Source organism: Diceros bicornis, chromosome 26 (assembly GCF_020826845.1).
Source record: "Diceros bicornis minor isolate mBicDic1 chromosome 26, mDicBic1.mat.cur, whole genome shotgun sequence".
NCBI lineage: Eukaryota > Metazoa > Chordata > Mammalia > Perissodactyla > Rhinocerotidae > Diceros > Diceros bicornis.
The window spans coordinates 20,312,652-20,334,945 of NC_080765.1; the positions used below are offsets into that span (position 1 = coordinate 20,312,652).

The window sequence follows — 22,294 nt, forward strand, 5'->3', positions numbered from 1 at the left end:
TGAATAATGCTGCAATGAACATAAGGGTATATATATCTTTTTGAATTAGTGTTTTTGTGTTCTTTGGATAAATACCTAGAAGTGGAATAGCTGGATCATATGGTACTTCTATTTTTAATTTTTTGAGGAATCTCCATACTGTTTTTCTTAGTGGCTGCAAAAATTTACATTCCCACCAGCAGTGTACAAAGTTTCCTTTTTCTCCAAATTCTCTCCAACACTTGTTATTTCTTGTCTTTTTAATAATAGCCATTCTGATGGGCATGAGATGATATCTCATTGTGGTTTTGATTTGCATTTCCCTAATAATTAGTGATGTTGAACATCTTTTCATGTGCCTGTTGGCCATCTGTATATCTTCTTTGGCAAAATGTCTGTTTTTGGCTTTTTAGTTGACAATTAGCTTTCCATAAATGTGTGGGTTTATTTCTGGGCTTTCAGTTCTGTTCCATTGATCTGTGTGTCTGTTTTTCTGCCAGTACCATGCTGTTTTGATTACTATAGCTTTGTAGTATATTTTGAAGTCAGGGAGAGTGATACCTCCACCTTTATTCTTTTTCCTCAGGATTGCTTTGGCTGTTCAGGGTCTTTCGTTGTTCCATATAAATTTTAGGACGCTTTGTGAAAAATGTCGGGATTCTGCTTGGGATTGCATTGAATCTGTAGATTGCTTTAGGTAATATGGACATTTTTACAATGTTAATTCTTCCAATCCATAAGCACAGAATATCTTTATTTCTTTATGTCTTCTTAAATTTCTTTCAACATTGTCTTACAGGTTTCAGTGTACAGGTCTTTCACTTTCTTGGTTAAATTTATTCCTAGGTATTTTATTCTTTTTGTTGTGATCATAAATGGGATTGTGTTCTTGATTTCTGTTTTTTTTTTTTGTGAGGAAGATTAGCCCTGAGCTAACATCGGATGCCAATCCTCCTCTTTTTTGCTGAGGAAGATTGGCCCTGGGCTAACATCCCTGCCCATCTTCCTCTACTTTATATGGGACACCGCCACAGCATGGCTTGACAAGTGGTGTGTTGGTGCACACCGGGGTCTGAACCTTCAAACCCCGGGCTGCCGAAGTGGAGCATGTGCACTTAACTGCTGCACCATCGGGCTGGCCCCAGTTTTTTTTTTTTTTTTTTTTTTAACAGAAATTGAGTTTATTCAGGAATAGCAGAGGAATTGCAGTTTGGGATGTGATGCTGTAGCAAGCTACAGGTGAGTCCCCTTGGTTTCCTTTTCTGCTAGTTTGTTGTTAGTGTATAGAAATGCAACTGATTTTTTTTATGTTGATTTTGTATCCTGAAACTTTACCGTATTCATTAATTATATCTAATAGTTTTTTCAGTGGATTCTTTTGGGTTTTCTATGTATTAAAATCATGTCATTCACAATTAGTTACAATTTTACTTTCTCCTTTCCAATTTGGATAACTTTTATTTCTTTTTCTTGCCTAATTGCTCTTGCTAGGACTTCCAATACTACTTAAATAAGAGTTGTGAGAGTGGGCATTCTTGTCTTGTTCCTGTTCTTAGAGGGATAGCTTTCAGTTTCTCACTGTTGAGTTTGGTGTTAGTTGTGGTTTTGTCATATATGGCCTTTATTATGTTGAGGTACTTTCCTTCTATACCAATTATATTCAGAGTTTTTATCATAAATGGATGTTGAATCTTGTCAAATGCTTTCTCTGTGTCTATTGAGATGATCATGTGATTCTTATTTTTCATTTTGTTAATGTAGTGTATCACAATAATTTATTTGTGGATGTTGAACCATCCTGCATCCCCGGGATAAATCCCACTTGATCGTGGTGTATGAATCCATTTAATGTATTGTTGTATCCAATTTGCCAAAATTTTGTTAAGGATTTTTGCATCTATGTTCATCGGTGATAGGCCTATTGTTTTCTTTTTCTGTGGTCTCCTTGTCTGGTTTTCGTATCAGGGTAACGTTGGTCTTGTAAAATGAATTAGGAAGCATCTCATCCTCTTCAATTTTTTGGAGGAGTTTGAGAAGGATAGGTATTAAATCTTTTTTGAATGTTTGGTAGCATTCACCATAGAAGCTGCCTGGTCCTGGACTTTTGTTTTTTGGGAGATTTTTGATTACTGTTTAAATCTCTTTACTAGTGATTGGTCTATTCAGATTCTCTATTTCTTCTAGATTCAGTTTTGGGAGGTTGTATGATTCTAAGAACTTATACATTTCCTCTAGGTTATCCAATTAAGTGGTGTGTAGCTTTTCATAGTATTCTCTTATAACCCTTATTATTTCTGTGGTATTTGTTGTAATTGCTCCTGTTTCATTTCTGATTTTATTATTTGAGTCTTCTTTTCTTTTTTCTTAGTCAGTCTAGATAAGGTTTGTCAATTTTGTTTATCTTTTCAAAGAACCAGCTCCTAGTTTCACTGATCTTTTCTATTGTTCTTTTAGTCTCTATTTCACTTATTTCTGCTCAGATTTTTATTATTTCCTTCCTTCTACAGACTTTGGGCTTCACTTGTTCCTATTTTTCTAGTTATTTTAGGTGTAGTGTTAGATTGTTTGTTTGAGATTTTTCTTGTTTCTTGATGTAGGCCTGTATTGCTATAAACTTCCCTCTTAGTACCACTTTTGCTGCATCTCATAAGTTTTGGTATGTTGTGTTTTCATTTTCATTTGTCTCCGGTATTTTTTGATTTCTTCATTGATCCAATAGTTGTTCAGTAGCATGTTGTTTAATTTCCACAAATTTGTGACTTTTCCAGCATTCTTCTTGTAGTTGATTTCTAGTTTCATACCACTGTATTCAGAAAAGATGCTTGATATGATTTTAATCTTCTTAAATTTATTGAGACTTGTTTTGTTTCCCAACATTGGTCTATCTTTGAGAATGTTCCATGTGCACTTCAGAAGAATGTGTATTCTATTGCTTTTGGATGGAATGTTCTATATATGTCTGTTAAGTCCATATGGTCTAGTGTTTCATGTAAAGCCAATGTTTCCTTGTTGACTCTCTGTCTGGATGATCTATCCATTGATGTAAGCGAGGGTATTAGAGTCCCCTACTATTATTATGCTGCTGTCAATTTCTTCCTTTAGCTCTGTTACTAGTTGCTTTATATACTTTGGTGCATATACATTAATAAATGTTATGTCTTCCTGGTGGATTGTCCTCTTTATCATTATATAATGTCCTTCTTTGTCTCTTGTTATCTTTTTTGGCTTGAAGTCTATTTTGTTTAATGTAAGTATGGGTGCACCCACTTTGTTTTGGTTGCCATTTGGTTGGATTATCACCTTCCATCCCTTCATTTTGAGCCTATGTTTTTCTTCTGAACTGAGATGGGTCTCCTGGAGGCAGCATATTGTTGGGTCTTGTTTTTTAATTCATCTAGCCACTCTGTGTCTTTTGATTGGTGATTCAATCCATTTATATTTAGGATGATTATTGATATAGGGAGGATTTCTGAGAGGGTTTCTATGTAGCTTATTGTTTTCTTCTCTCTGGCTTCCTTAATGGCCTTTCTTTGTCATTGACTTTTGATAGTTTTAATATAGTGTGCCTTGGAGAAAGTCTTTTTGCATTGAGATAATTAGGTGTTCTATTAGCTTAATGGATTTGCATATCCAGTTCCTTCCTCAGGTTTGGGAAGTTCTCAACTATTATTTCTTGAAATAAGCTCTCAGCTTCCTTCACTCTCTCTTCTCCTTCTGGGATACCCATTATCCTTACGTTGCTTTTCCTAATTGAGTTGGATATTTCTTGTAGAATTCTCTATTTTTAAAAAATCTTAGGTCTCTATGCTCTTCCACCTGAATCATTTCTAGATATCTATCTTCGAGCTCACTAATTCTCTCTTCCATATGGTCTGCTCTATTTTCAATGCTTTCTACCTTATTTTTCATCTCATTTATTGTTTTTCTTCAGCTTTAGAATTTCTGTTTGGTTCTTTTTTAGTGTTTCAATCTCTTTTAAAGTACTCCTTATGTTCATTACTTTTATTCCTGAGCTCACTGAACTGTCTTTCAGAGTTTTCTTGTAACTCATTGAGTTTCTTCATGACAGCTATTTTGAATTCTCTGTCAGATAGACCACAGCTTCCATGACTTCAAGTTTGGTTTCTGGAGTGTTGTCATTTTCTTTTTGTGATACTATGTTACTGTAATTTTTCACAGTGCTTGATGAGTTGTTCCTCTGCCAGTGCATATGTGGTAGTAAACACCTTTCTTATTTGGGTAAGGCTTTGCTTACCCTGATTCTGAGCTGCTTCTTGTTATATTTGAGAGCCCACACTTTCCAATCTCCACTGCCTCTGCCAGAAGAGTTGTCAGTGCCCTTGTGCTTTTGTGACTCTGAGGTGGCTGGTGCCTTGCTGCTTATGATGTCGCTGTTGTCATGGGTGTTGCCACTGGAGTACCAGGCTGTTGAGCACCTCTGCTGCTTCTGTGGATGCCTAGGTCACAGGTTGCCCCACTGTGGTGGGGGGATGGGGAGAGTAGGGTGGGAGCTGGGGTCATGGGCACCTCCACCATGTCCAGGTTTTCTGGGTCTGCAGATGCCACTGCTACATGTGAGGGGTGCCAATGTTGCAGGTGCTACTGCAGTTGGGGGGAACTGGGGTCATGGGCTCTGCTATTGCTGTTACCTGGCTCTGCACAGGCTCTCCATGGGCTTGGGAGCTGCTGCCATGTCTTGCTCCCAGGTTTTCTGGGATTGCTGGCACCACTGCTGCTAGGGTTGCTGGGTTTGTCGGTGTCACCATTGCTGCTGGGTGGGCCAGGGTTGTGGGCAACACTGCCACCACCACAAGGGGAGTTGTACCTGGGTTTTGAGCACTGCTGGCATTCCTGAAGCCTCTGGTCTCAGGTGCTGGCATGGCTCCTGGAACCTCAGGTCATGGGAACTGCTGTCACTGCTGGGGGTACTGGGGTCTTGGATGCAGCCCCCACTGCTGGCAGTGCTGGGGTTGAAGGCACTGCTTCCAGGAAAGGGGTAGGGGGCTGGTCACAGGTACTGTCACAGCTCCTGGAGCCTCCAGTTGCAGGCCCTGCAGTGGTTCCTGGAGCCTCTGGGAGCATGGGCTGCCTAGGCTCCTGGGGCCTCCATTCGCAGGTGTTAGTGAAGTTCCTGGGGCTTCTGGTCACAGGTGCAGCTACAGTTGTTATGGTGATGGGGGGGTTTAGTTGGTGGAACAGTGTCCCCTCAAAATTCGTGTCTACCCAGAAGCTCAGAATGTGACCTTATTTGGAAATAAAGTCTTTGCAAATATAATTAGTTAAGGATCCTGAGATGATACCCTACTGGATTTAGGGTGGGCCTTAAAGCCAATGTCTCTAGAAAAAGAAGAGAGGACACAGAGACACACAGAAGAGGGTCATGTGAAGACTGAGGCAGAGATTTTGAAGTGATGCAGCTATAAGCCAAGGATTGCTGGGAGCCACCAGAAACTAGGAAGAGGCAGGGAAAGATACTTCCTGAGAGTCTTCAGAGGGAATGTGGCCCTGCTGACACCTTGATTTTGGACTTCTAGCCTCTAGAACTGTGAGAGAATAAATTTCTGTTGTTTTAAGCCATTTAGTTTGTTGTAGTTTGTTATGTCACTCCTAGGAAACTAATACAGCGGTATATGTGAAATTTTGAAATATTGTGAATGGAGGAGATTTTGATATACAGAAGCACTTTCAAATATACACCTTTAAGCTTAGTTTACAGGTCAGCAAATTATGGCCCTTAGGCCAGATCTGGCCTACTGCCTGTTGTTGAGAATAAAATTTTACTGGAATACAGCCACGCCCACTTATTTACATATGTTCTATGGCTGCTTTAGTGCTACAGTGGAAGAGCTGAGTAACTGCAACAGAGAACTATATGTCACACAAAGCCCAAAATATTATCTGTCCCTTTAGAGAAAAAGTTTGCTGATATCTAACTTAGGTCATCAAATTGTCTACTCACTTTATGCCCACAGAAATCATGAGGCCAATAAAACATGTGAAGGTGCTGTTGTATTTGGTAGAATTAAGTTTGTCTATGAATGCAGAAGTCTTAAAATAGTAGTGACTTAAAGGAGACAGAAATTTATTTTCTCTCCTATAAATTTATGCAGTCCAAAGCTGGTACGGCAACTTTATGATCATCAGGAACTCTGCCTCTTACTATCTTGTTGATTTTCCATTCTCAACATACAGTTCCTATAGCATAATCCAAGATAGCTGCTCTAGCTACAGCTGCAGCTAGCACATCTACATTCTAGTCAGTAGGAAGGGGGAAAGGGAAAAAGAGCATATTTTCCTTTAAGAACTCTTCCAGGAAATTAGTCACCACTTCTATTTATATCCCATTAGACGGAACTTAGTCACATGGCCATACACAGCCACAACGGAGGCTAAGAAATATAGTTATTATTCTGAGAGGCAAAGTACATAGTTAAAAATCAAGGATTCTACTCCATTAGAAGGAAGGGAAACCAGATCTTAGGGGATGGACTAGTAATGTCTGCTACAGCTGTGAACCAGGCTGGCTTTTGTCCTTTTTGTTACTCAATGATCCACGGGAGGCCCCTATATCTCAGAGAAAGTTCTAATAATATTAACACACTTATATATGTTGAACAAGTGACTGTGTGCCACAGGGACGCATGTGTGGTTCTGTTTCAGCAGTCCCACTGGAAACAATGGTCAAGGATTTGCATCTACAGTGATTTCAGGGAGGCAGAATCTATAGGACTTCATGGCTGATGGCATGTGAGGCGGAGGGTGAGAGAAATCTAGGGTAACTCTCAGGTATCTGGCTTGAGTGACTAGGAGGACCTTTGGGCATACTGGTATTTGAGATGAGAGAATGAGGAGGAGGCTGTTCAGTTTGATTTACTTGTAAGGTTATTAAAGTTGTTCAGGTTTATTACCCCTAGGTAATGCTCAATTTCTCTGCTGTGAGTCTAAGTGAATAGTTAAACCTCATTTTACAAATGGCTATGTGGGCCTCAGAGACAAGTTGTTATTGCCCTGCACATCTGTCCTTCTGTGTCATTTGAGCTCCTTCCATGCCACCTAGCCGTCTCTCATCTCTTGGCAATTTCAACATGTGTGGCCCTGATAAGTTACCAAAACATTTCTATTTCTGGACTTTCTAGGTTTCATCTTATTGAGATGGCATCATGCTATAAGTTATAGCATTATAATAGTGTAAAATGTAAATATGTAGTTGTATATAATTATGTAAAATGCAGTATCACATTATTGTGATGTAGAAGAAGAGATAAGGGTGGTATTCAAGAGTGTCAGGGGGTCTGGTAGCCAATCGTGGCAATCATGTTATACTCAAAACGTCATTATCATGGAGTGTGTTCTTTTGAGGTTTTGCTGTAACTCACGAATTCTCAGTTCAGTAAAATGATTATGTTCTTTCTACATCAGATTACCACTTCCCCTTTCATCTCCTAACTCTTTTTTTGTAAAGTTAAAATTTTGGCCCTTTTTAAGGTTCAATGAATATTGTTTTTTTTTTTAAAGTATTTTTTTTCTTTTTTTTTTTTAATTTTATTTATTTATTTATTTTCCCCCCAAAGCCCCAGTAGATAGTTGTATGTCATAGTTGCACATCCTTTTAGTTGCTGTATGTGGGACGCGGCCTCAGCGTGGCCAGAGAAGTGGTGCATCGGTGCGTGCCCAGGATCCGAACCCGGGCTGCCAGCAGCGGAGCGCACGCACTTAACCGCTAAGCCATGGGGCCGGCCCAATATTGCTTTTTAAAATCAACTTTTTATTTAAAAAAATTTCAAACCCACAGAAAAATTGCAACAGCACAATAAGCAACCATAAACCCTTCAGTCAGATATCCATTGACTGTTAACATTTTGCCACACTCTCTCTCTGTTATATATTTTATATATAAATGCAGACACAGACACCAAATCACTTGATATATATGTGATATATGTGTGTGTGTGTGGTATATTTTTTGAAACCATCTGTGAGTTGCTTGCAGACATGACACTTCACCCATAAATACATCCATCATGTATCTATCTCCTAAGAACAAGGACATTCTCCTATATCACTACAGTAAAACTGTCACATTCAGGAAATTTCACATTGATATAATAATATTATTACTCCATAGCTACAATTTCTTAATCATCCTGATAATGTCCTTTATAGCTTTTACAAAAATTGATCCAGGATCTAACGAAGGATCACACATTGCATTTAGTTGTCATGTCTCTTTACTTTCCTTTACTCTAGAACAGTCCCTCAGTCTTTTTTTTTTCTTTCATGACACTGACATTTAAAAAGAGTGCAAGACCTTAGTTTTGCCAAGTGTCTTTCATAGGTTCCTCATGTTTGAATTCAGGTTAATATTATTGGCAGGAATATTACATGTGATGTGTCCTTTTCAGAGAGCATTATTTATTTCAGAGAGCATTATGTGACTCATGAAATCATGAGTCACATGATTTCAGTGTGTCCCTTTTTCTAATTTTTAAAATTATTTTATTGAGGTCATATTGGCTTATAACATTATGTATATTTCAGGTGTACATTATTATATTTCAGTTTCTGTGTAGCCTGCATCGTATTCACCACCAATAGTCTAGTTTTTATCCATCACTCTTTTGCCCTCCCCCAACCCCCTTCTCCTCCAATCTGTTCTCCTTATCTAAGTGTTTGTTTATCTTCCACATATGAATGAAATCATACAGTATTTGTCTTTCTCTGCCTGACTTATTTCGCTCAGCATAATAAGTCAGGTCCATCCATGTTGTCGCAAATTCAGTGTGCCCCCTTTCTGATATTAATCTTTGATTGAGGTAGCGTCTGCCAGATTTCTCCATTGTAATTCCCTTTGTAATTAATAGATAATTGCTGGGGAGATGCTTTTGATACTGTGGAATATCCTGTTCTCCAAACAAACTTTCAGTCAATGGTTTTAGCATCCATTGATGATTCTCAATTAATTATCACTGTGGTGGTTATAAAGTGGTGATTTTTCTATTTCTATCATTCTTAGTACATTTTTAGTTGGCATTCTTTTTTTTTTATTTTTGGTGAGGAAGATTAGCCCTGAGCTAACATCTGTGCCCATATTCCTCTATTTTTTGTATATGGGACACCTCCACAGCATGCCTCGATGAGCGGTGTATAGGTCCACGCCTGGGATCCGAAGCCGTGAACCCCTGGCCGCAGAAGTGGAGCACGTGAACTTAACCACTACACCACCAGGCCGGTCCCTTTAGTTAGCATTCTTTTGTAAAGAAGAGCTTTCCCCTTTCCCCACATTACATTTAAAAAATAATTTTTAATTGAGAGGTAATCCATATGCGCTGAAATGCATATAAAGCTTAAGTATTCAATCAGTTTTGATGAATGCACACAAACAATTCAGACCAATATGAAAATAGAACATTTCCATAAGTTCCCTTACGCCCCTTCCTAGTCAATCCATCTCCTCCTGAAGCAACCACTGATCTAATTTCTTTTTTTTTTTTTTACAGGTTTGTAATCAATTTATTTTTTTTAAATTTTTTATTTGTTGCAGTAACATTGGTTTATAACATTGTATAAATTTCAGGTGTACATCATTATACTTCTATTTCTGCATAGATTACATCATGTTCACCACCCAGATACTAATTACTATCACCACACATTAATACTGCTTATTCTAGGACTTCATATAAAAATGGAATCAGATGATATCTATTAAGTCTGGCTTCTTTCACTTAGTATAACGTTTCCAAGATAGATTCATTCTGTTGCACTCACACTTTTTTAAAAGTTTTGTTTTTTTTCTATTAGTATGGACTAGTGGATTTTTTAAATTTAATGTTTTATTCCTGTCATTCACTTCGAAGTTCTAATTGTTCCAAAATTGGCCAGTGGGAGCCTCTTTAAGCTGATGCCTGTCTTTTTGACTTGTCTCCATTAGTTTTTGTGAATCTCCTTACTTTCTGATACAAAAGTATGATCCAGGTTCACCTGTGCTTTCTCCCCCCTCAGCTGTTGGATCAGCAGTTTCTCCAAGGAGAAGTTTCAGTGGGGATTGGTATCTAGAAACCAAGATCTGGGTGCCATGTGAGCACCTTGCTACTGAGATTTTCTTGCTTCCAGGCTATTTCAGGGGACATAGCTATCTATATATTGAACTACACAAGCACACACAAAAATCTCTAAACACTAATGAGTTTCTTCTCCTTCCTCTCCTCTTTATTCGTATCTCCTTTCTCCATAGTGAGAACCCTGGTCCCCACCCCAGCAACATCAATGACTAACTTGCTAAATCCTACCATAGACACCAAATACCTTTGCAATTGTCATAACAATATTACCACTAAAAACAGAGTTGCTAAGTATAACTCGAGATTTCTTTTTCATTTTTTTTTTGTCCTTAGAGCATACAATGAAAGTATTGTTAAAAATTTTCTTGGATTCTTCTTTTTCTTCTGTGTGGTTATATCAATATTCTATACAATTAGGTTCATTTGTATTTGTTTGTAACAATTTTGTATTCAAGGATAGGGAGAAACCTATCCTCTTGGATTTAATCTTATTTTTTTAATGTGTGTAAATGATTAAAATGGTTCAAAAGTCAAAACTATAAAAGGTATATTCAGGGAAGTTTCATTCTCTTCCTATCCCTTTAACCCTGTTCTTGTTTCTTGTAGGTAACCAATTTATTGGTTTCTAGTTTGTCTTTCCTGTATTTCTCTTTGCAAAGATAATCATATATATAAATTCTTTCTTACAAAAAAGTAACATTTTATATATACTCTTCTGCATTTGCCTTTTTCATTTAACATATCTTGAAAGAATCACTCCATATCAGTTCTTAGAAATCTTCCTTGTTCTTTTTCAGATGCACGGAACTTTACTGTGTGGATGTATTGTAGTTTGTTGAGCAATCTTTCTTGTGTGAACATTTAGTTTTTTCTCAGTATTTTAATGAATAACTCTGTGCACATGTATTTTATTATTGTTAGAGGTGTATCTTCAGGGTAAATTTCTGGATTGGGTTTGCTGGGCCCAAGGGTAAGTGCATATGACATCTTGCTAGATATTGACAAATTCGCTTCCACAGGGGTTGTGCTCTTTTGCATTCCTACCAGTCTTATAGGAGTGCCTGTTTCCAGACAGTATCACTGACAGTTTGTTGTCAAGATTTTGGATTTCTGCCAATTTGACTGATGAGAAATGGTATTTCAGTTGTTTTAATTTGTATTTCTCTTATGAGTGAAGTTGAGCATCTTTTCATTTAAGGGTTATTTGTATCATTTTTTGTGAACTGTCTCTTCATGTCTTTTACTAAGTTTTTTGGTGAATCTTTGATCTCTTTAAAAATTGATTTTTGAGTAGTAATTAAACTTTTATTACCACATGTGGGGTTCTTTAAAAGCATGCACTTTACATTTCTGTCATGTTACCAATACTAAGAGGCTTTTTTCCTTCAGCAAGCTGTATATTGCTGGAAGTTAGGAGCTTGCTTTCACACAAACATTTGAGGGCCACTCAAAGGCAGCCTGGAATCAATTTTAAATGAAGTTATTTAAATGACTTCTGTCAATGGAAGTGAACATGGCAGTGATAAAGAAACCCCATCTTGTTGAAAATAATAGGGTACATCCACATACGCTAAACTAGAAAAGTCAGAGAGAAACCACGGTCTTGTCTTAAAAGACATACTATCCAGCTTTTACTGCTAAAAGTGACCTGATAGCAGTGGCTGTAACAGCAGCAGGACTTTTGCTCACTCTCAATGGTCATGTACATCCCTAGTGCGCAGATTTTGGTCTTTACTACTACTCTGCACAAAAAGAAACTAGAACTCTTTGGGCAGGAGGTGGGAGAGGAAGCTAATCTTATGTCTGAGAGAAGGGAAAAATTCGGGATGGGCTTGGAACATTTTACTTCCAAGAATGAGAACGCTTTTAAGGATAACAGATACCGTGCTAAGAGTTAATGGAGCTTCCACAGGCTAAGTTGTCACAATTTGAGCATTTTTAAAAATAGTTAGACCTGCTTGAATATATGAGGTCAAGTGTTCAAAATGATACTCAAGAGCAAAGTTAATATAATCAAGTGTGTTAAAATGTAGTTACAAAAGAATGACTATAACAGTTTCATTATTGATCTTAAAAATAAGCATTCCTTTTTCTTGCTAAGTATGTACATATATACATACATGTATATGTATATTTATGATCCTGTTTAATCAGTTAAGAATAAACATAGGGGTACCAGCACCTTAACTATGTTAAGTTTATTCTTAACTGATTAAACATAAGGGTATTCTTATTTTGGGTTGGATAAGATTACTAAAACCTGAGGAAGGTATACAAATAGTACATGGTACAACCACCTAAGCCTAGGAACATATGAAAAATTGGAACCCTGGGAAAGTGTCCAAATAAGGATAAGAAAAAAATTAAATCCGTGGAGTTAACATTTTTACAACTAGTTTTGGTATAATTATTTTGATATTCTGGGTACTTCTTACTTGTTTCTTAAGATGTTTAAAGCATTTAATAATATTTGAAATTTTAGGTTTGTGATTTTAATGAAATGTTTAGATATGTTTAAATTTGAAGTCAGTGTTTAAAAGAGTGGGAATATCTGATTTTAGAAATTCGTAAGTTTTTATTTACTAGTCACACATCTGTGAATAATTAGAGGACTGTTGTCTGTTTAAACAATGTTAGTTGATTTCTTAATTAATAAACTGAATATTAATTAAAATACAAAGCGTAATAATTTTTTATCCAAGCCCACAAGCCCTTTGGACATAAGAGAATCTGTCAACACGATCATCCTTTAATATTCTGATATTCTGAGAAAATGAGTCACACAGATTTTGATGCTGAGCATTAATCTTTCATTTGATTAATTTTAATATATTTATCAAATGTTTTCAGAGTGTTCTCAAACACTGTTCCAGACACTGTTGTATCCATTGGATTAGGAGTAAGATGATGCATGTTCTAGTGACGTTTCAGTCTGAGAAACTCTGAGTAATAAACCATTTATTATTATGTCTAAGCTTAAGTCTCTCTTTTCATAAAAGAAGGGCAATAACACCTGGTTGGATGGACCAAATATATGTGAAAGGGTAATGTCCTGCCCTCCTAGACAGAAATAAGTTGTAACAAACAGGTTTTTGACTGAGTAATATTCCTCTGGCTCCCCTACTCCAAGCACCAGTATTTTGATGTAATTAATATATTTAGGGTTCACGCCTTAACTTGGAATATTTTGAAGAGAACAAAGGACAACACGAGGATGAATTCACATCAGAATGACATAGTTTACTGTACAATTAACATAAGCATAATCATTTATGACCCCAAGGAATATATAACAGGCTTGTAATTTAAATTCCTAGTTATGAAGAATTGGTGAAAATCCTTGACCAACTGTGGTCTGGTTCAGTCCAGACACGTCTTTCTGGGATTGTCCAAATTCTGCTGATCCTCTTCTGAAAATCCCTTATCGTTCTTGTTTTTCACCTGTACTGAGATACAATGCCTTGTATTGGAGCCTTTAGGACTCTTCGTGGAATACTCAGTTTTCTTTGTTCCTGGTTGCAAAACTAAACTTGAACGAAAGCCTTTACCAATTGCAATTAATCATTACTTCCTGTCTGAGACTTCACCTTGGCTCATTCTCTCTCTTCCCAAAATCTGAGTGCCCTATATTCTGCCTCCTTATGGCAAATGAATGTTAAGCGTAGCTCCTTTTGGTGAACAGACACTTCCAGAACTGACCTGCCCTGAAAATGGATCTCCAATACAGTTATTTGAACACAAAATACTATTAGAAATCCTCCTTGACTACAGTAACTCAGGGTTTTATTAACTATTTCACATCCACTGATGCATGGGACATAAATGTACTTTGAAAAATTTAACTTCTGTGATGAAATGAGTTCACTTTATTACTTTCTTGGTTTTTAGTATTTTGCTTTTTTAAAATCTTTAAATAATTTCAGCTTTGACTTAAGGCCTATAAAATCTAGTCCTTCACTGGGAAGAAAACCAGGGAAGCCTTGAGCTAGAAGATATGTTAGAAGAAAGATGAGAAAGCAAAGGGACTACTCTCTTACCTTAGCCTCACAGCTTCTTCAGCCATGCCTAAGAAGACCGAAAGAAAAACAGAAAGCCAAGACACTCAAGCAGCCCCAGAGTTGCACCTATTTATGGCTTATGATAGTTTACATTTATAACACTTTGTAACATCAAAATGTGATTTCTGTCAATCAAGGCAGTAATCATAAAAATCAAATTAAACCACCTTAAATTCTTTTTGGAAAAAGGTGTTACATAAATATATTTCAATAAATAAAATGAATTATTAAGTCAATTAGTAATACTTCCTTAGTTGTTTATATAAGCCAGTAAGGGCTCTTCCCTGATTCTTAGCCTCAACACGGTACCACAGCTCATGCTCTGGTACATTCCCCTACTTCTCATCTTCCACAGCGGTGCAGCGAGGTATAGTAATTCTTAGCCCCTAGTCATTACATATATTAAAAAAACCAACCTTCCTCTCTATTCAAACCCACAAATATAGCAAAAATAATTTTAATTCAAAAATCTGTTTGCTATAGGGAAATTTAAAACTAGAACAACAGGATAGAAAAGTAGACTTCTCTGAATCAGTTTTCAAAGTTCATCAAATGACCCTCAGTCTCCTCCAAGACTCTTCTTAAAGTGATCCTAGGACTTGTTTGATGAGAATAATTCAAGGATTGCTGAAAAAATAATAATAGAATATTGCCATATCATATCACATTGTTTCTCAAATAATGGTACAGAAGATTAGGTGGTACACCGATGGATTATTTTAAATTTCAAAGTTATATATTTATTTTCATGGAAGTTAGAATAAACATAATTAGCATATAAAACTCATAATTTCCATAAATAATATTTCCTAGGACAAGGCTAAAAACTTTGAGTCCCTTTAAAGAAAAATATTAAGTAAACACTAAATATGGTAAAAACTGTAGAGGAAGCACACAAAAGACTGAAGTTTGAGAAATAATGCTCTTTTCTGTTTATTTCAAGTTTATGTGACTGGTTACACTACATCATTGCCTTGATTAATCAACATTTGTATAATTTAAAAACTTTACCATAAAACTTACCGGTGAATAATTGCAGGTTATTTCCTATAGGATTTCTGGTCATTAAAAAAAAGTTTTATATCAGATTTGGAACATGACTTATATAATCTTGTTCATAAAATAAATTATTTTCACTATTTATAACCTCTCCTGGGAATATAATATGCTACTAATTTAAGGTCTAAATTTATTTGGTTTCTATGCATTAAAAGTTTATTATAAACTTTCTCTTCACTATGAATAATTTGATGTATGAATGGGATGAAAAGGTCTGACCAAAAATTTTCCTACATTTATATATTCACACGATTTCCCTCCCCATGAATTACGTGGTGCTGAGTAAGTGAAGGACTGTGGCTTAAGGTTTCCTCACATTTATTATATTCACATAATTTCTCCCGAGTATGGATTTTCCTATGTTGATTAAGGTGTGCACTCTGGCTAAAGGCTTTCTCACATTCATTACATTTATAGGGTTTCTCTCCTGTATGAGTTCTCTCATGCTGATTAAGATGTGTCCTCTGGCTGAAAGCTTTCCCACAAAAACTACACTCATAAGGTTTCTCTCCAGTATGAAGTCTATGATGTTCAGTAAGGGATGTGATACGGCTGAAGGCTTTACCACATTGACTACATTTATAGGGTTTCTCCCCAGTATGAATTCTCAGATGTTGAGTAAAGGACGAATGTTGACGGAAGGCTTTCCCACATTCATTGCATATAAAAGGTTTTTCTCCGGTGTGAATTCTCTGATGTTGAATAAGATGTATCCTCTGGCTGAATCTTTTCCCACATTCATCACACTTGTAGGGCTTCTCTCCTGTAAGGACTATCTGAGGTTGAGTAAGAGACGAGTTGTGGCTGAAGGCCTTCCCACATTCACTGGGTTTCTCTTCAGTATGCATATGATTAGTAAGAAGAATATGTTGATTGAAGATTTTTCCACACTCATTATATTCATAAGGATTCTCTCTTACATAGTTTCCTTGATAGTAAACCAAGTCTGAATTATATTTGATGCTATTTCCTTGTGTGTCAGAATTAAGGGGTATTTTAATTGAAGGAATTCTCTGATGCATAATAAGGTTTGAGTTCAGATTACAGTTTTCCCCAAATCTATTACATTCAAGGCTTCTCTCCTGTGTGATCTTTTTGTGGGTGAAAGATACTTGTTCTAAATATCTCTGTTGGTTTTCTTGGTTCAATTCTAACTGGTACTCAAAATCCCAAAGTCTTCCTAAGATGGAGTACCAGAAACTGTCTCCTGTTAGTCTCTCCATCATCATGTCGTGGGTTTGATTTTCATCAGAAATATTCTGATTTGGAGTTGATTTTTTGATTTCAGGTGTATTCTCTCCATCTAAAAGAAATTCAGAAAATACACATACTTTGCAGTATTCTCTATGTTTTAAAAGAGAAATTGTTGCACAATGAATTACCAAATAAAACTGACAGTAATGCGGACAAGGCATATGTGGCAGTGAAAGTTTTAAAATATGCCTATGTAACAAGGGGAAAGACTACAAAAGGATGACAAGAAGCAGTGAGCAAAGGGAAATTTTAAAATGTGCAGTAATCATAAAAAAAGAGATCATCTAGGAGCAGCCACGGTTGAAAGGAAATGAAAAGGAGAATAAGAAATATCAGCGAAAAGTCTGTGTTCACAGGTGGGAGATATTAGAAAGAAAGAGTGTTCTTAGAGAAGACAGGCCCTGAGTCCAGATCTTATAAACCTCATCTGTGGATTACTGTAATACCAGCTACTTGTTTATTTAAAAAGTATTTCTTCCTATTTTTAATCTTTTGTTTAAAATGATAAAACTAATACTTGATTATATTAACATACTCAAATAATGTGGAAATAAAGTAAGAATTCCACTCCCTAGAGGTAATCATTGTTAATAGTTTGGAGCCTACCATGCCAGATTCTTCCTGCTTCCTATGTATTTTTTTTTTTGAAATGAACATTTTTTTTTTCTTTTTCTTTTAAATTTTTTGTATATTGCAGTAACATTAGTTTATAACATTGTATAAATTTCAGGTGTACATCATTATACTTCTATTTCTGCATAGATTACATCATGTTCACCACCCAAAGACTAATTACAACCCATCACCACACACATGTGCCAAATTACCCCTTTCGCCCTCCTCCCTCCCCCCTTCCCCTCTGGTAACCACCAATCCAATCTCTGTCTCTATGGGTTTGTTTATTGTTGTTATTATCTACTACTTAACGAAGGAAATCATACGGTATTTGACCTCCCTCTGACTTATTTCACTTTGCATTATACCCTCAATGTCCATCCATGTTGTCACAAATGGCTGGATTTCATCGTTTCTTATGGCTGAGTAGTATTCCATTGTGTATATACACCACAGCTTCTTTATCCATTCGTCCCTTGATGGGCACTTAGGTTGCTTCCAAGTCTTGGCTATTGTGAATAATGCTGCAATGAACACAGGGGTGCATGTATCTTTATGCACTGGTGTTTTCAAGTTCTTTGGATAAATACCCAGCAGTGGAATAGCTGGATCATATGGTAGTTCTATCCTTGATTTTTTGAGGAATCTCCATACTGTTTTCCATAGTGGCTGTACCAGTTTGCACTCCCACCAGCAGTGTGTGAGAGTTCCCTTCTCTCCACATCCTCTCCAACACATGTTGTTTCCTGTCTTGTTAATTATAGCCATTCTGACGGGCGTGAGGTGATATCTCATTGTAGTTTTGATTTGCATTTCCCTGATAGTTAATGATTTTGAACATCTTTTCATATGTCTGTTGGCCATCTGTATATCTTCTTTGGAGAAATGTCTGTTCAGGTCTTTTGCCCATTTTTTAATTGGGTTGTTAGTTTTTTTTGTTGTTGAGATGCATGAGTTCTTTATATATTTTGGAGATTAAGCCCTTATCAGATGTATGGTTTGCAAATATCTTCTCCCAATTGTTAGGTTGTCTTTTTGTTTTGTTGATGGTTTCCCTTGCTGTGCAGAAGCTTTTTAGTTTGATGTAGTCCCATTTGTTTATTTTTTCTATTGTTTCTCTTGCCCGGTCAGACACGGTGCTTGAAAATATGTTGCTAAGACCGATGTCGAAGAGTGTACTGCCTATGTTTTCTTCTAGAAGTTTCATAGTTTCAGGTCTTACATTCAAGTCTTTAACCAATTTTGAGTTAATTTCTGTGTATGGTGTAAGGTAAGGGTCTACTTTCATTTTTTTGCATGTGGCTATCCAGTTTTCCCAACACCGTTTGTTGAAGAGACTTTCTTTTCTCCATTGTATGTTCTTGGCTCCTCTGTCAAAGATTAGCTGTCCATAGATGTGTGGGTTTATTTCTGGGCTTTTGATTCTATTCCATTGATCTGTGTATCTGTTTTTGTGCCAGTACCATGCTGTTTTGGTTACTATAGCTTTGTAGTATATTTTGAAATCAGGGAGTGTGATACCTCCAGCTTTGTTCTTTTTTCTCAGGATTCCTTTAGCTATTCGGGGTCTTTTATTGTTCCATATAAATTTTAGGATTCTTTGTTCTATTTCTGTGAAAAATGTTGTTGGAACTTTGATAGGGACTGCACTGAATCTATAGATTGCTTTAGGAAGTATGGACATCTTAACTATGTTAATTCTTCCAATCCAAGAGCATGGAATATCGTTCCATTTCTTTGTGTCTTCTTCAATTTGTTTCAGCAATGTTTTATAGTTTTCGGTGTACAGCTCTTTCACCTCTTAGGTTAAGTTTATTCCTAGGTATTTTATTCTTTTTGTTGCAATTGTAAATGGGATGGTATTCTTAATTTCTCTTTCTGCTACTTCGTTGTTAGTGTATAGAAATGCAACTGATTTTTGTATGTTGATTTTGTATCCTGCAACTTTACCATATTCGTTTATTACCTCTAAAAGTATTTTGCTGGATATTTTAGGGTTTTCTATATATAAAATCATGTCATCTGCAAATAGTGACAGTTTCACTACTTCCTTTCCAATTTGGATCCCTTTTATTTCTTTCTCTTGCCTGATTGCTCTGGCTAGGACTTCCAGTACTATGTTAAACAGGAGTGGTGACAGTGGGCATCCTTGTCTGGTTCCTGTTCTTAGGAACAGGGATAGCTTTCAGTTTTTCACCACTGAGGATGATATTAGCTGTGGGTTTGTCATATATGGTCTTTATTATGTTGAGGTACTTTCCTTCTATACCCATTTTATTCAGAGTTTTTATCATAAATGGATGCTGTATCTTGTCAAATGCTTCTTCTGCGTGTATTGAGATGATCATGTGATTTTTATTCTTCATTTTACTAATGTGGTGTATCACACTGATTGATTTGCGAACGTTAAACCATCCCTGCATACCTGGAATAAATCCCACTTGATCATCATGTATAATCTTTTTAACGTATTGTTCAATGCGATTTGCTAGTATTTTGTTGAGGATTTTTGCATCGATGTTCATCAGTGATATTGGCCTGTAATTTTCTTTTTTTGTGTTGTCCTTTTCTGGTTTTGGTATCAGGGTAATGTAGGCTTCGTAGAATGAGTTAGGGAGCTTACCCCCCTCCTCAATTTTTTGGACGAGTTTGAGAAGGATAGGTATTAAGTCTTCTTTGAATGTTTGGTAGAATTCACCAGGGAAGCCGTCTGGTCCTGGACTTTTATTTTTGGGGAGGTTTTTGATTACTGTTTCGATCTCCTCACTGGTGATTGGTCTATTCAAATTCTCTACTTCTTCTTGATCCAGTTTTGGAAGGTTGTATGATTCTAAGAATTTATCTATTTCTTCCAGATTGTCGAAGTGGTTGGCACATAGCTTTTCATAGTAGTCTCTTATAATCTTTTGTATTTCTGAGGTGTCTGTTGTAATTTCTCCTCTTTCATTTCTGATTTTATTTATTTGTGCCTTCTCTCTTTTTTTCTTGGTGAGTCTAGCTAAGGGTTTGTCAATTCTGTTTATCTTTTCAAAGAACCAGCTCTTGGCTTTATTAATTTTTTTCTATTGTTTTTTGGGTCTCTATTTCATTTATTTCTGCTCTGATTTTTATTATTTCCCTTCTTCTACTGATTTTGGGCTTTGTTTGTTCTTCTTTTTCCAGTTCCTTTAGGTGCATTGTTAGATTGTTTATTTGAGATTTTTCTGATTTGTTGAGATAGGCCTGTATTGCTATAAACTTCCCTCTTAGAACCGCTTTTGTTGTATCCCATAAATTCTGACATGTCGTATTTTCATTTTGATTTGTCTCCAGGTATTTTTTGATTTCTTCGTTGACCCACTCGTTGTTCCGTAGCATTTTGTTTATCTCCACGTATTTGTGGCTTTTCTGATTTTCTTCCTATAGTTGATTTCTAGTTTCATACCGTGGCGGTCAGAAAACATGCTTGGTATTATTTCAATCTTCTTAAATTTATGGAGACTTGTTTTGTGGCCTAATATGTAGTCAATCCTGGAGAATGTTCCATGTGCATTTGAAAAGAACGTGTATTGTTCAGTTTTTGGATGGAATGCTCTGTATATATCTACTAGGTCCACCTGTTCTAGTGTATCATTTAAGGCCAATGTTTCCTTATTGATCTTCTGTTTAAATGATCTATCCGTTGGTGTAAGTGGAGTGTTAAAGTCCCCTACTATTGTTGTGTTACTGTCTATTTCTGTTTTTATGTCTGTTAATAATTGCTTTATATATTTAGGTGCACCTACATTGGGTGTGTAGATATTTACAAGTGTTATATCCTCTTGTTGGATTGTTCTCTTGATCATTATGTAATGCCCTTCTTTGTCTCTTGTTACAGTTTTTGTTTTAAAGTCTATTTTGTCTGATCTGAGTACTGCTACCCCAGCTTTCTTTTCATTGCCATTTGCGTTGAGTATCTTCTTCCATCCCTTCACTTTCAGTTTGTGAGTGTTTTTAGGTCTGAAGTGTGTCTCTTGTATGCAGCATATATATGGGTCTTGTTTTTTTATCCAATCAGCCACCCTATGCCTTTTACTTGGAGCATTTAGTCCACTGACGTTTAAAATAACTATTGATAAGTATGTACTTACTGCCATTTTTTAACTTTTTTTTCTCAGTGTTTTAGTAGTCCTTCTCTCTTCCTTTCTTCTTCTATACAGAATTGATGGTCTCTTTAGTTTGACCCCTGTCTGAAAGCTCTACTCTTTAACTCCCCTCCTCCCTCATTTTATGTTTTTGATATCATATCTAACCTCTTTTTCGTGCATTTGTATCCATTACCCTCTTATCATGGAAATAGATAATTTTTCCTATTTGTGGTCTTCTCTTTTCCCCTTAAATCAGTCCCTTTAACATTTCTTGTAGCACTGGTTTCTTGGTGACAAACTCCTTTAATTTTTGTTTGTCTGGGAAATTTCTGATCTCTTCTTCCATTTTGAATGATAACCTTGCTGGGTAGAGTATTCTTGGCTGTAAGTTTTTTCCTTTTAGCACTTTAAATATATCATGCCTTTCTCTTCTAGCCTGTAAGGTTTCTGCTGAGAAGTCAGCTGATAGCCTTATGGAGTTTCCTTTGTATGTAACTTGACTTTCTCCTGCGGCTTTTAGGATTCTTTCTTTATCTTTAATTCTAGACATTTTGATTATGATGTGTCTTAATGTGGGCCTCTTTGGGTTTATCTTGTTTGGGGCTCTCTGTGCTTCCTGTACCTGGATGTCTGTTTCCTTCCTTAGGTTAGGGAAGTTTTCATCTATTATTTCTTGAAATAGATTCTCTGCCCCTTTGTCTCGCTCTTCTCCTTCCAGGACACCTATAACACGGATGTTAGTGTGCTTGATGTTGTCCCAGAGGTCCCTTAGACTGTCCTCACTCTTTTTAATTCTTTTCTCTTTTACCTGTTCAGCTTGGGTAATTTCTTCTAGTCTTTCATCCAGCTCACAGATCTGGTCTTCTGTATCCTCTACTCTGCTTTTGAGTCCCTCTAGTGAATTTTTCATTTCCAGTATTGTATTCTTCATTTCTGATTGGTTCTTTTTCATATCTTCCATTTCTTGGTTGAGATTCTCACTGAGTTCATCTATTCTTCTCCCCAGATCAGTGATCATCCTTAACACTCTTAGTTTGAACTCTCTGTGGGGTAGGTTGCTCATTTCTGTTTCACTTAGTTCCTTTTCTGGGGTTTTGTCCTGTTCCCTTACTTGGAATGTATTCCCTTGCCTCCTCATTTCGCTTCTTTCCCTGTGCTTGTG

General features: G+C 36.5%; 1 protein-coding gene across 1 annotated transcript in view; it reads right to left on the minus strand.

Annotated features, from left to right (window-relative positions):
• Window positions 1-13,255: 13,255 nt before the first annotated feature.
• ZNF713 (zinc finger protein 713) overlaps window positions 13,256-22,294 on the minus strand; it is a 42,530-nt gene continuing 33,491 nt past the window's right edge. The window contains exon 6 of the mRNA XM_058570545.1: window positions 13,256-16,460. Coding sequence (XP_058426528.1) covers window positions 15,394-16,460 — 1,067 coding nt within the window. The 3' untranslated portion in view covers window positions 13,256-15,393. The remainder of the gene's footprint in view (window positions 16,461-22,294) is intronic.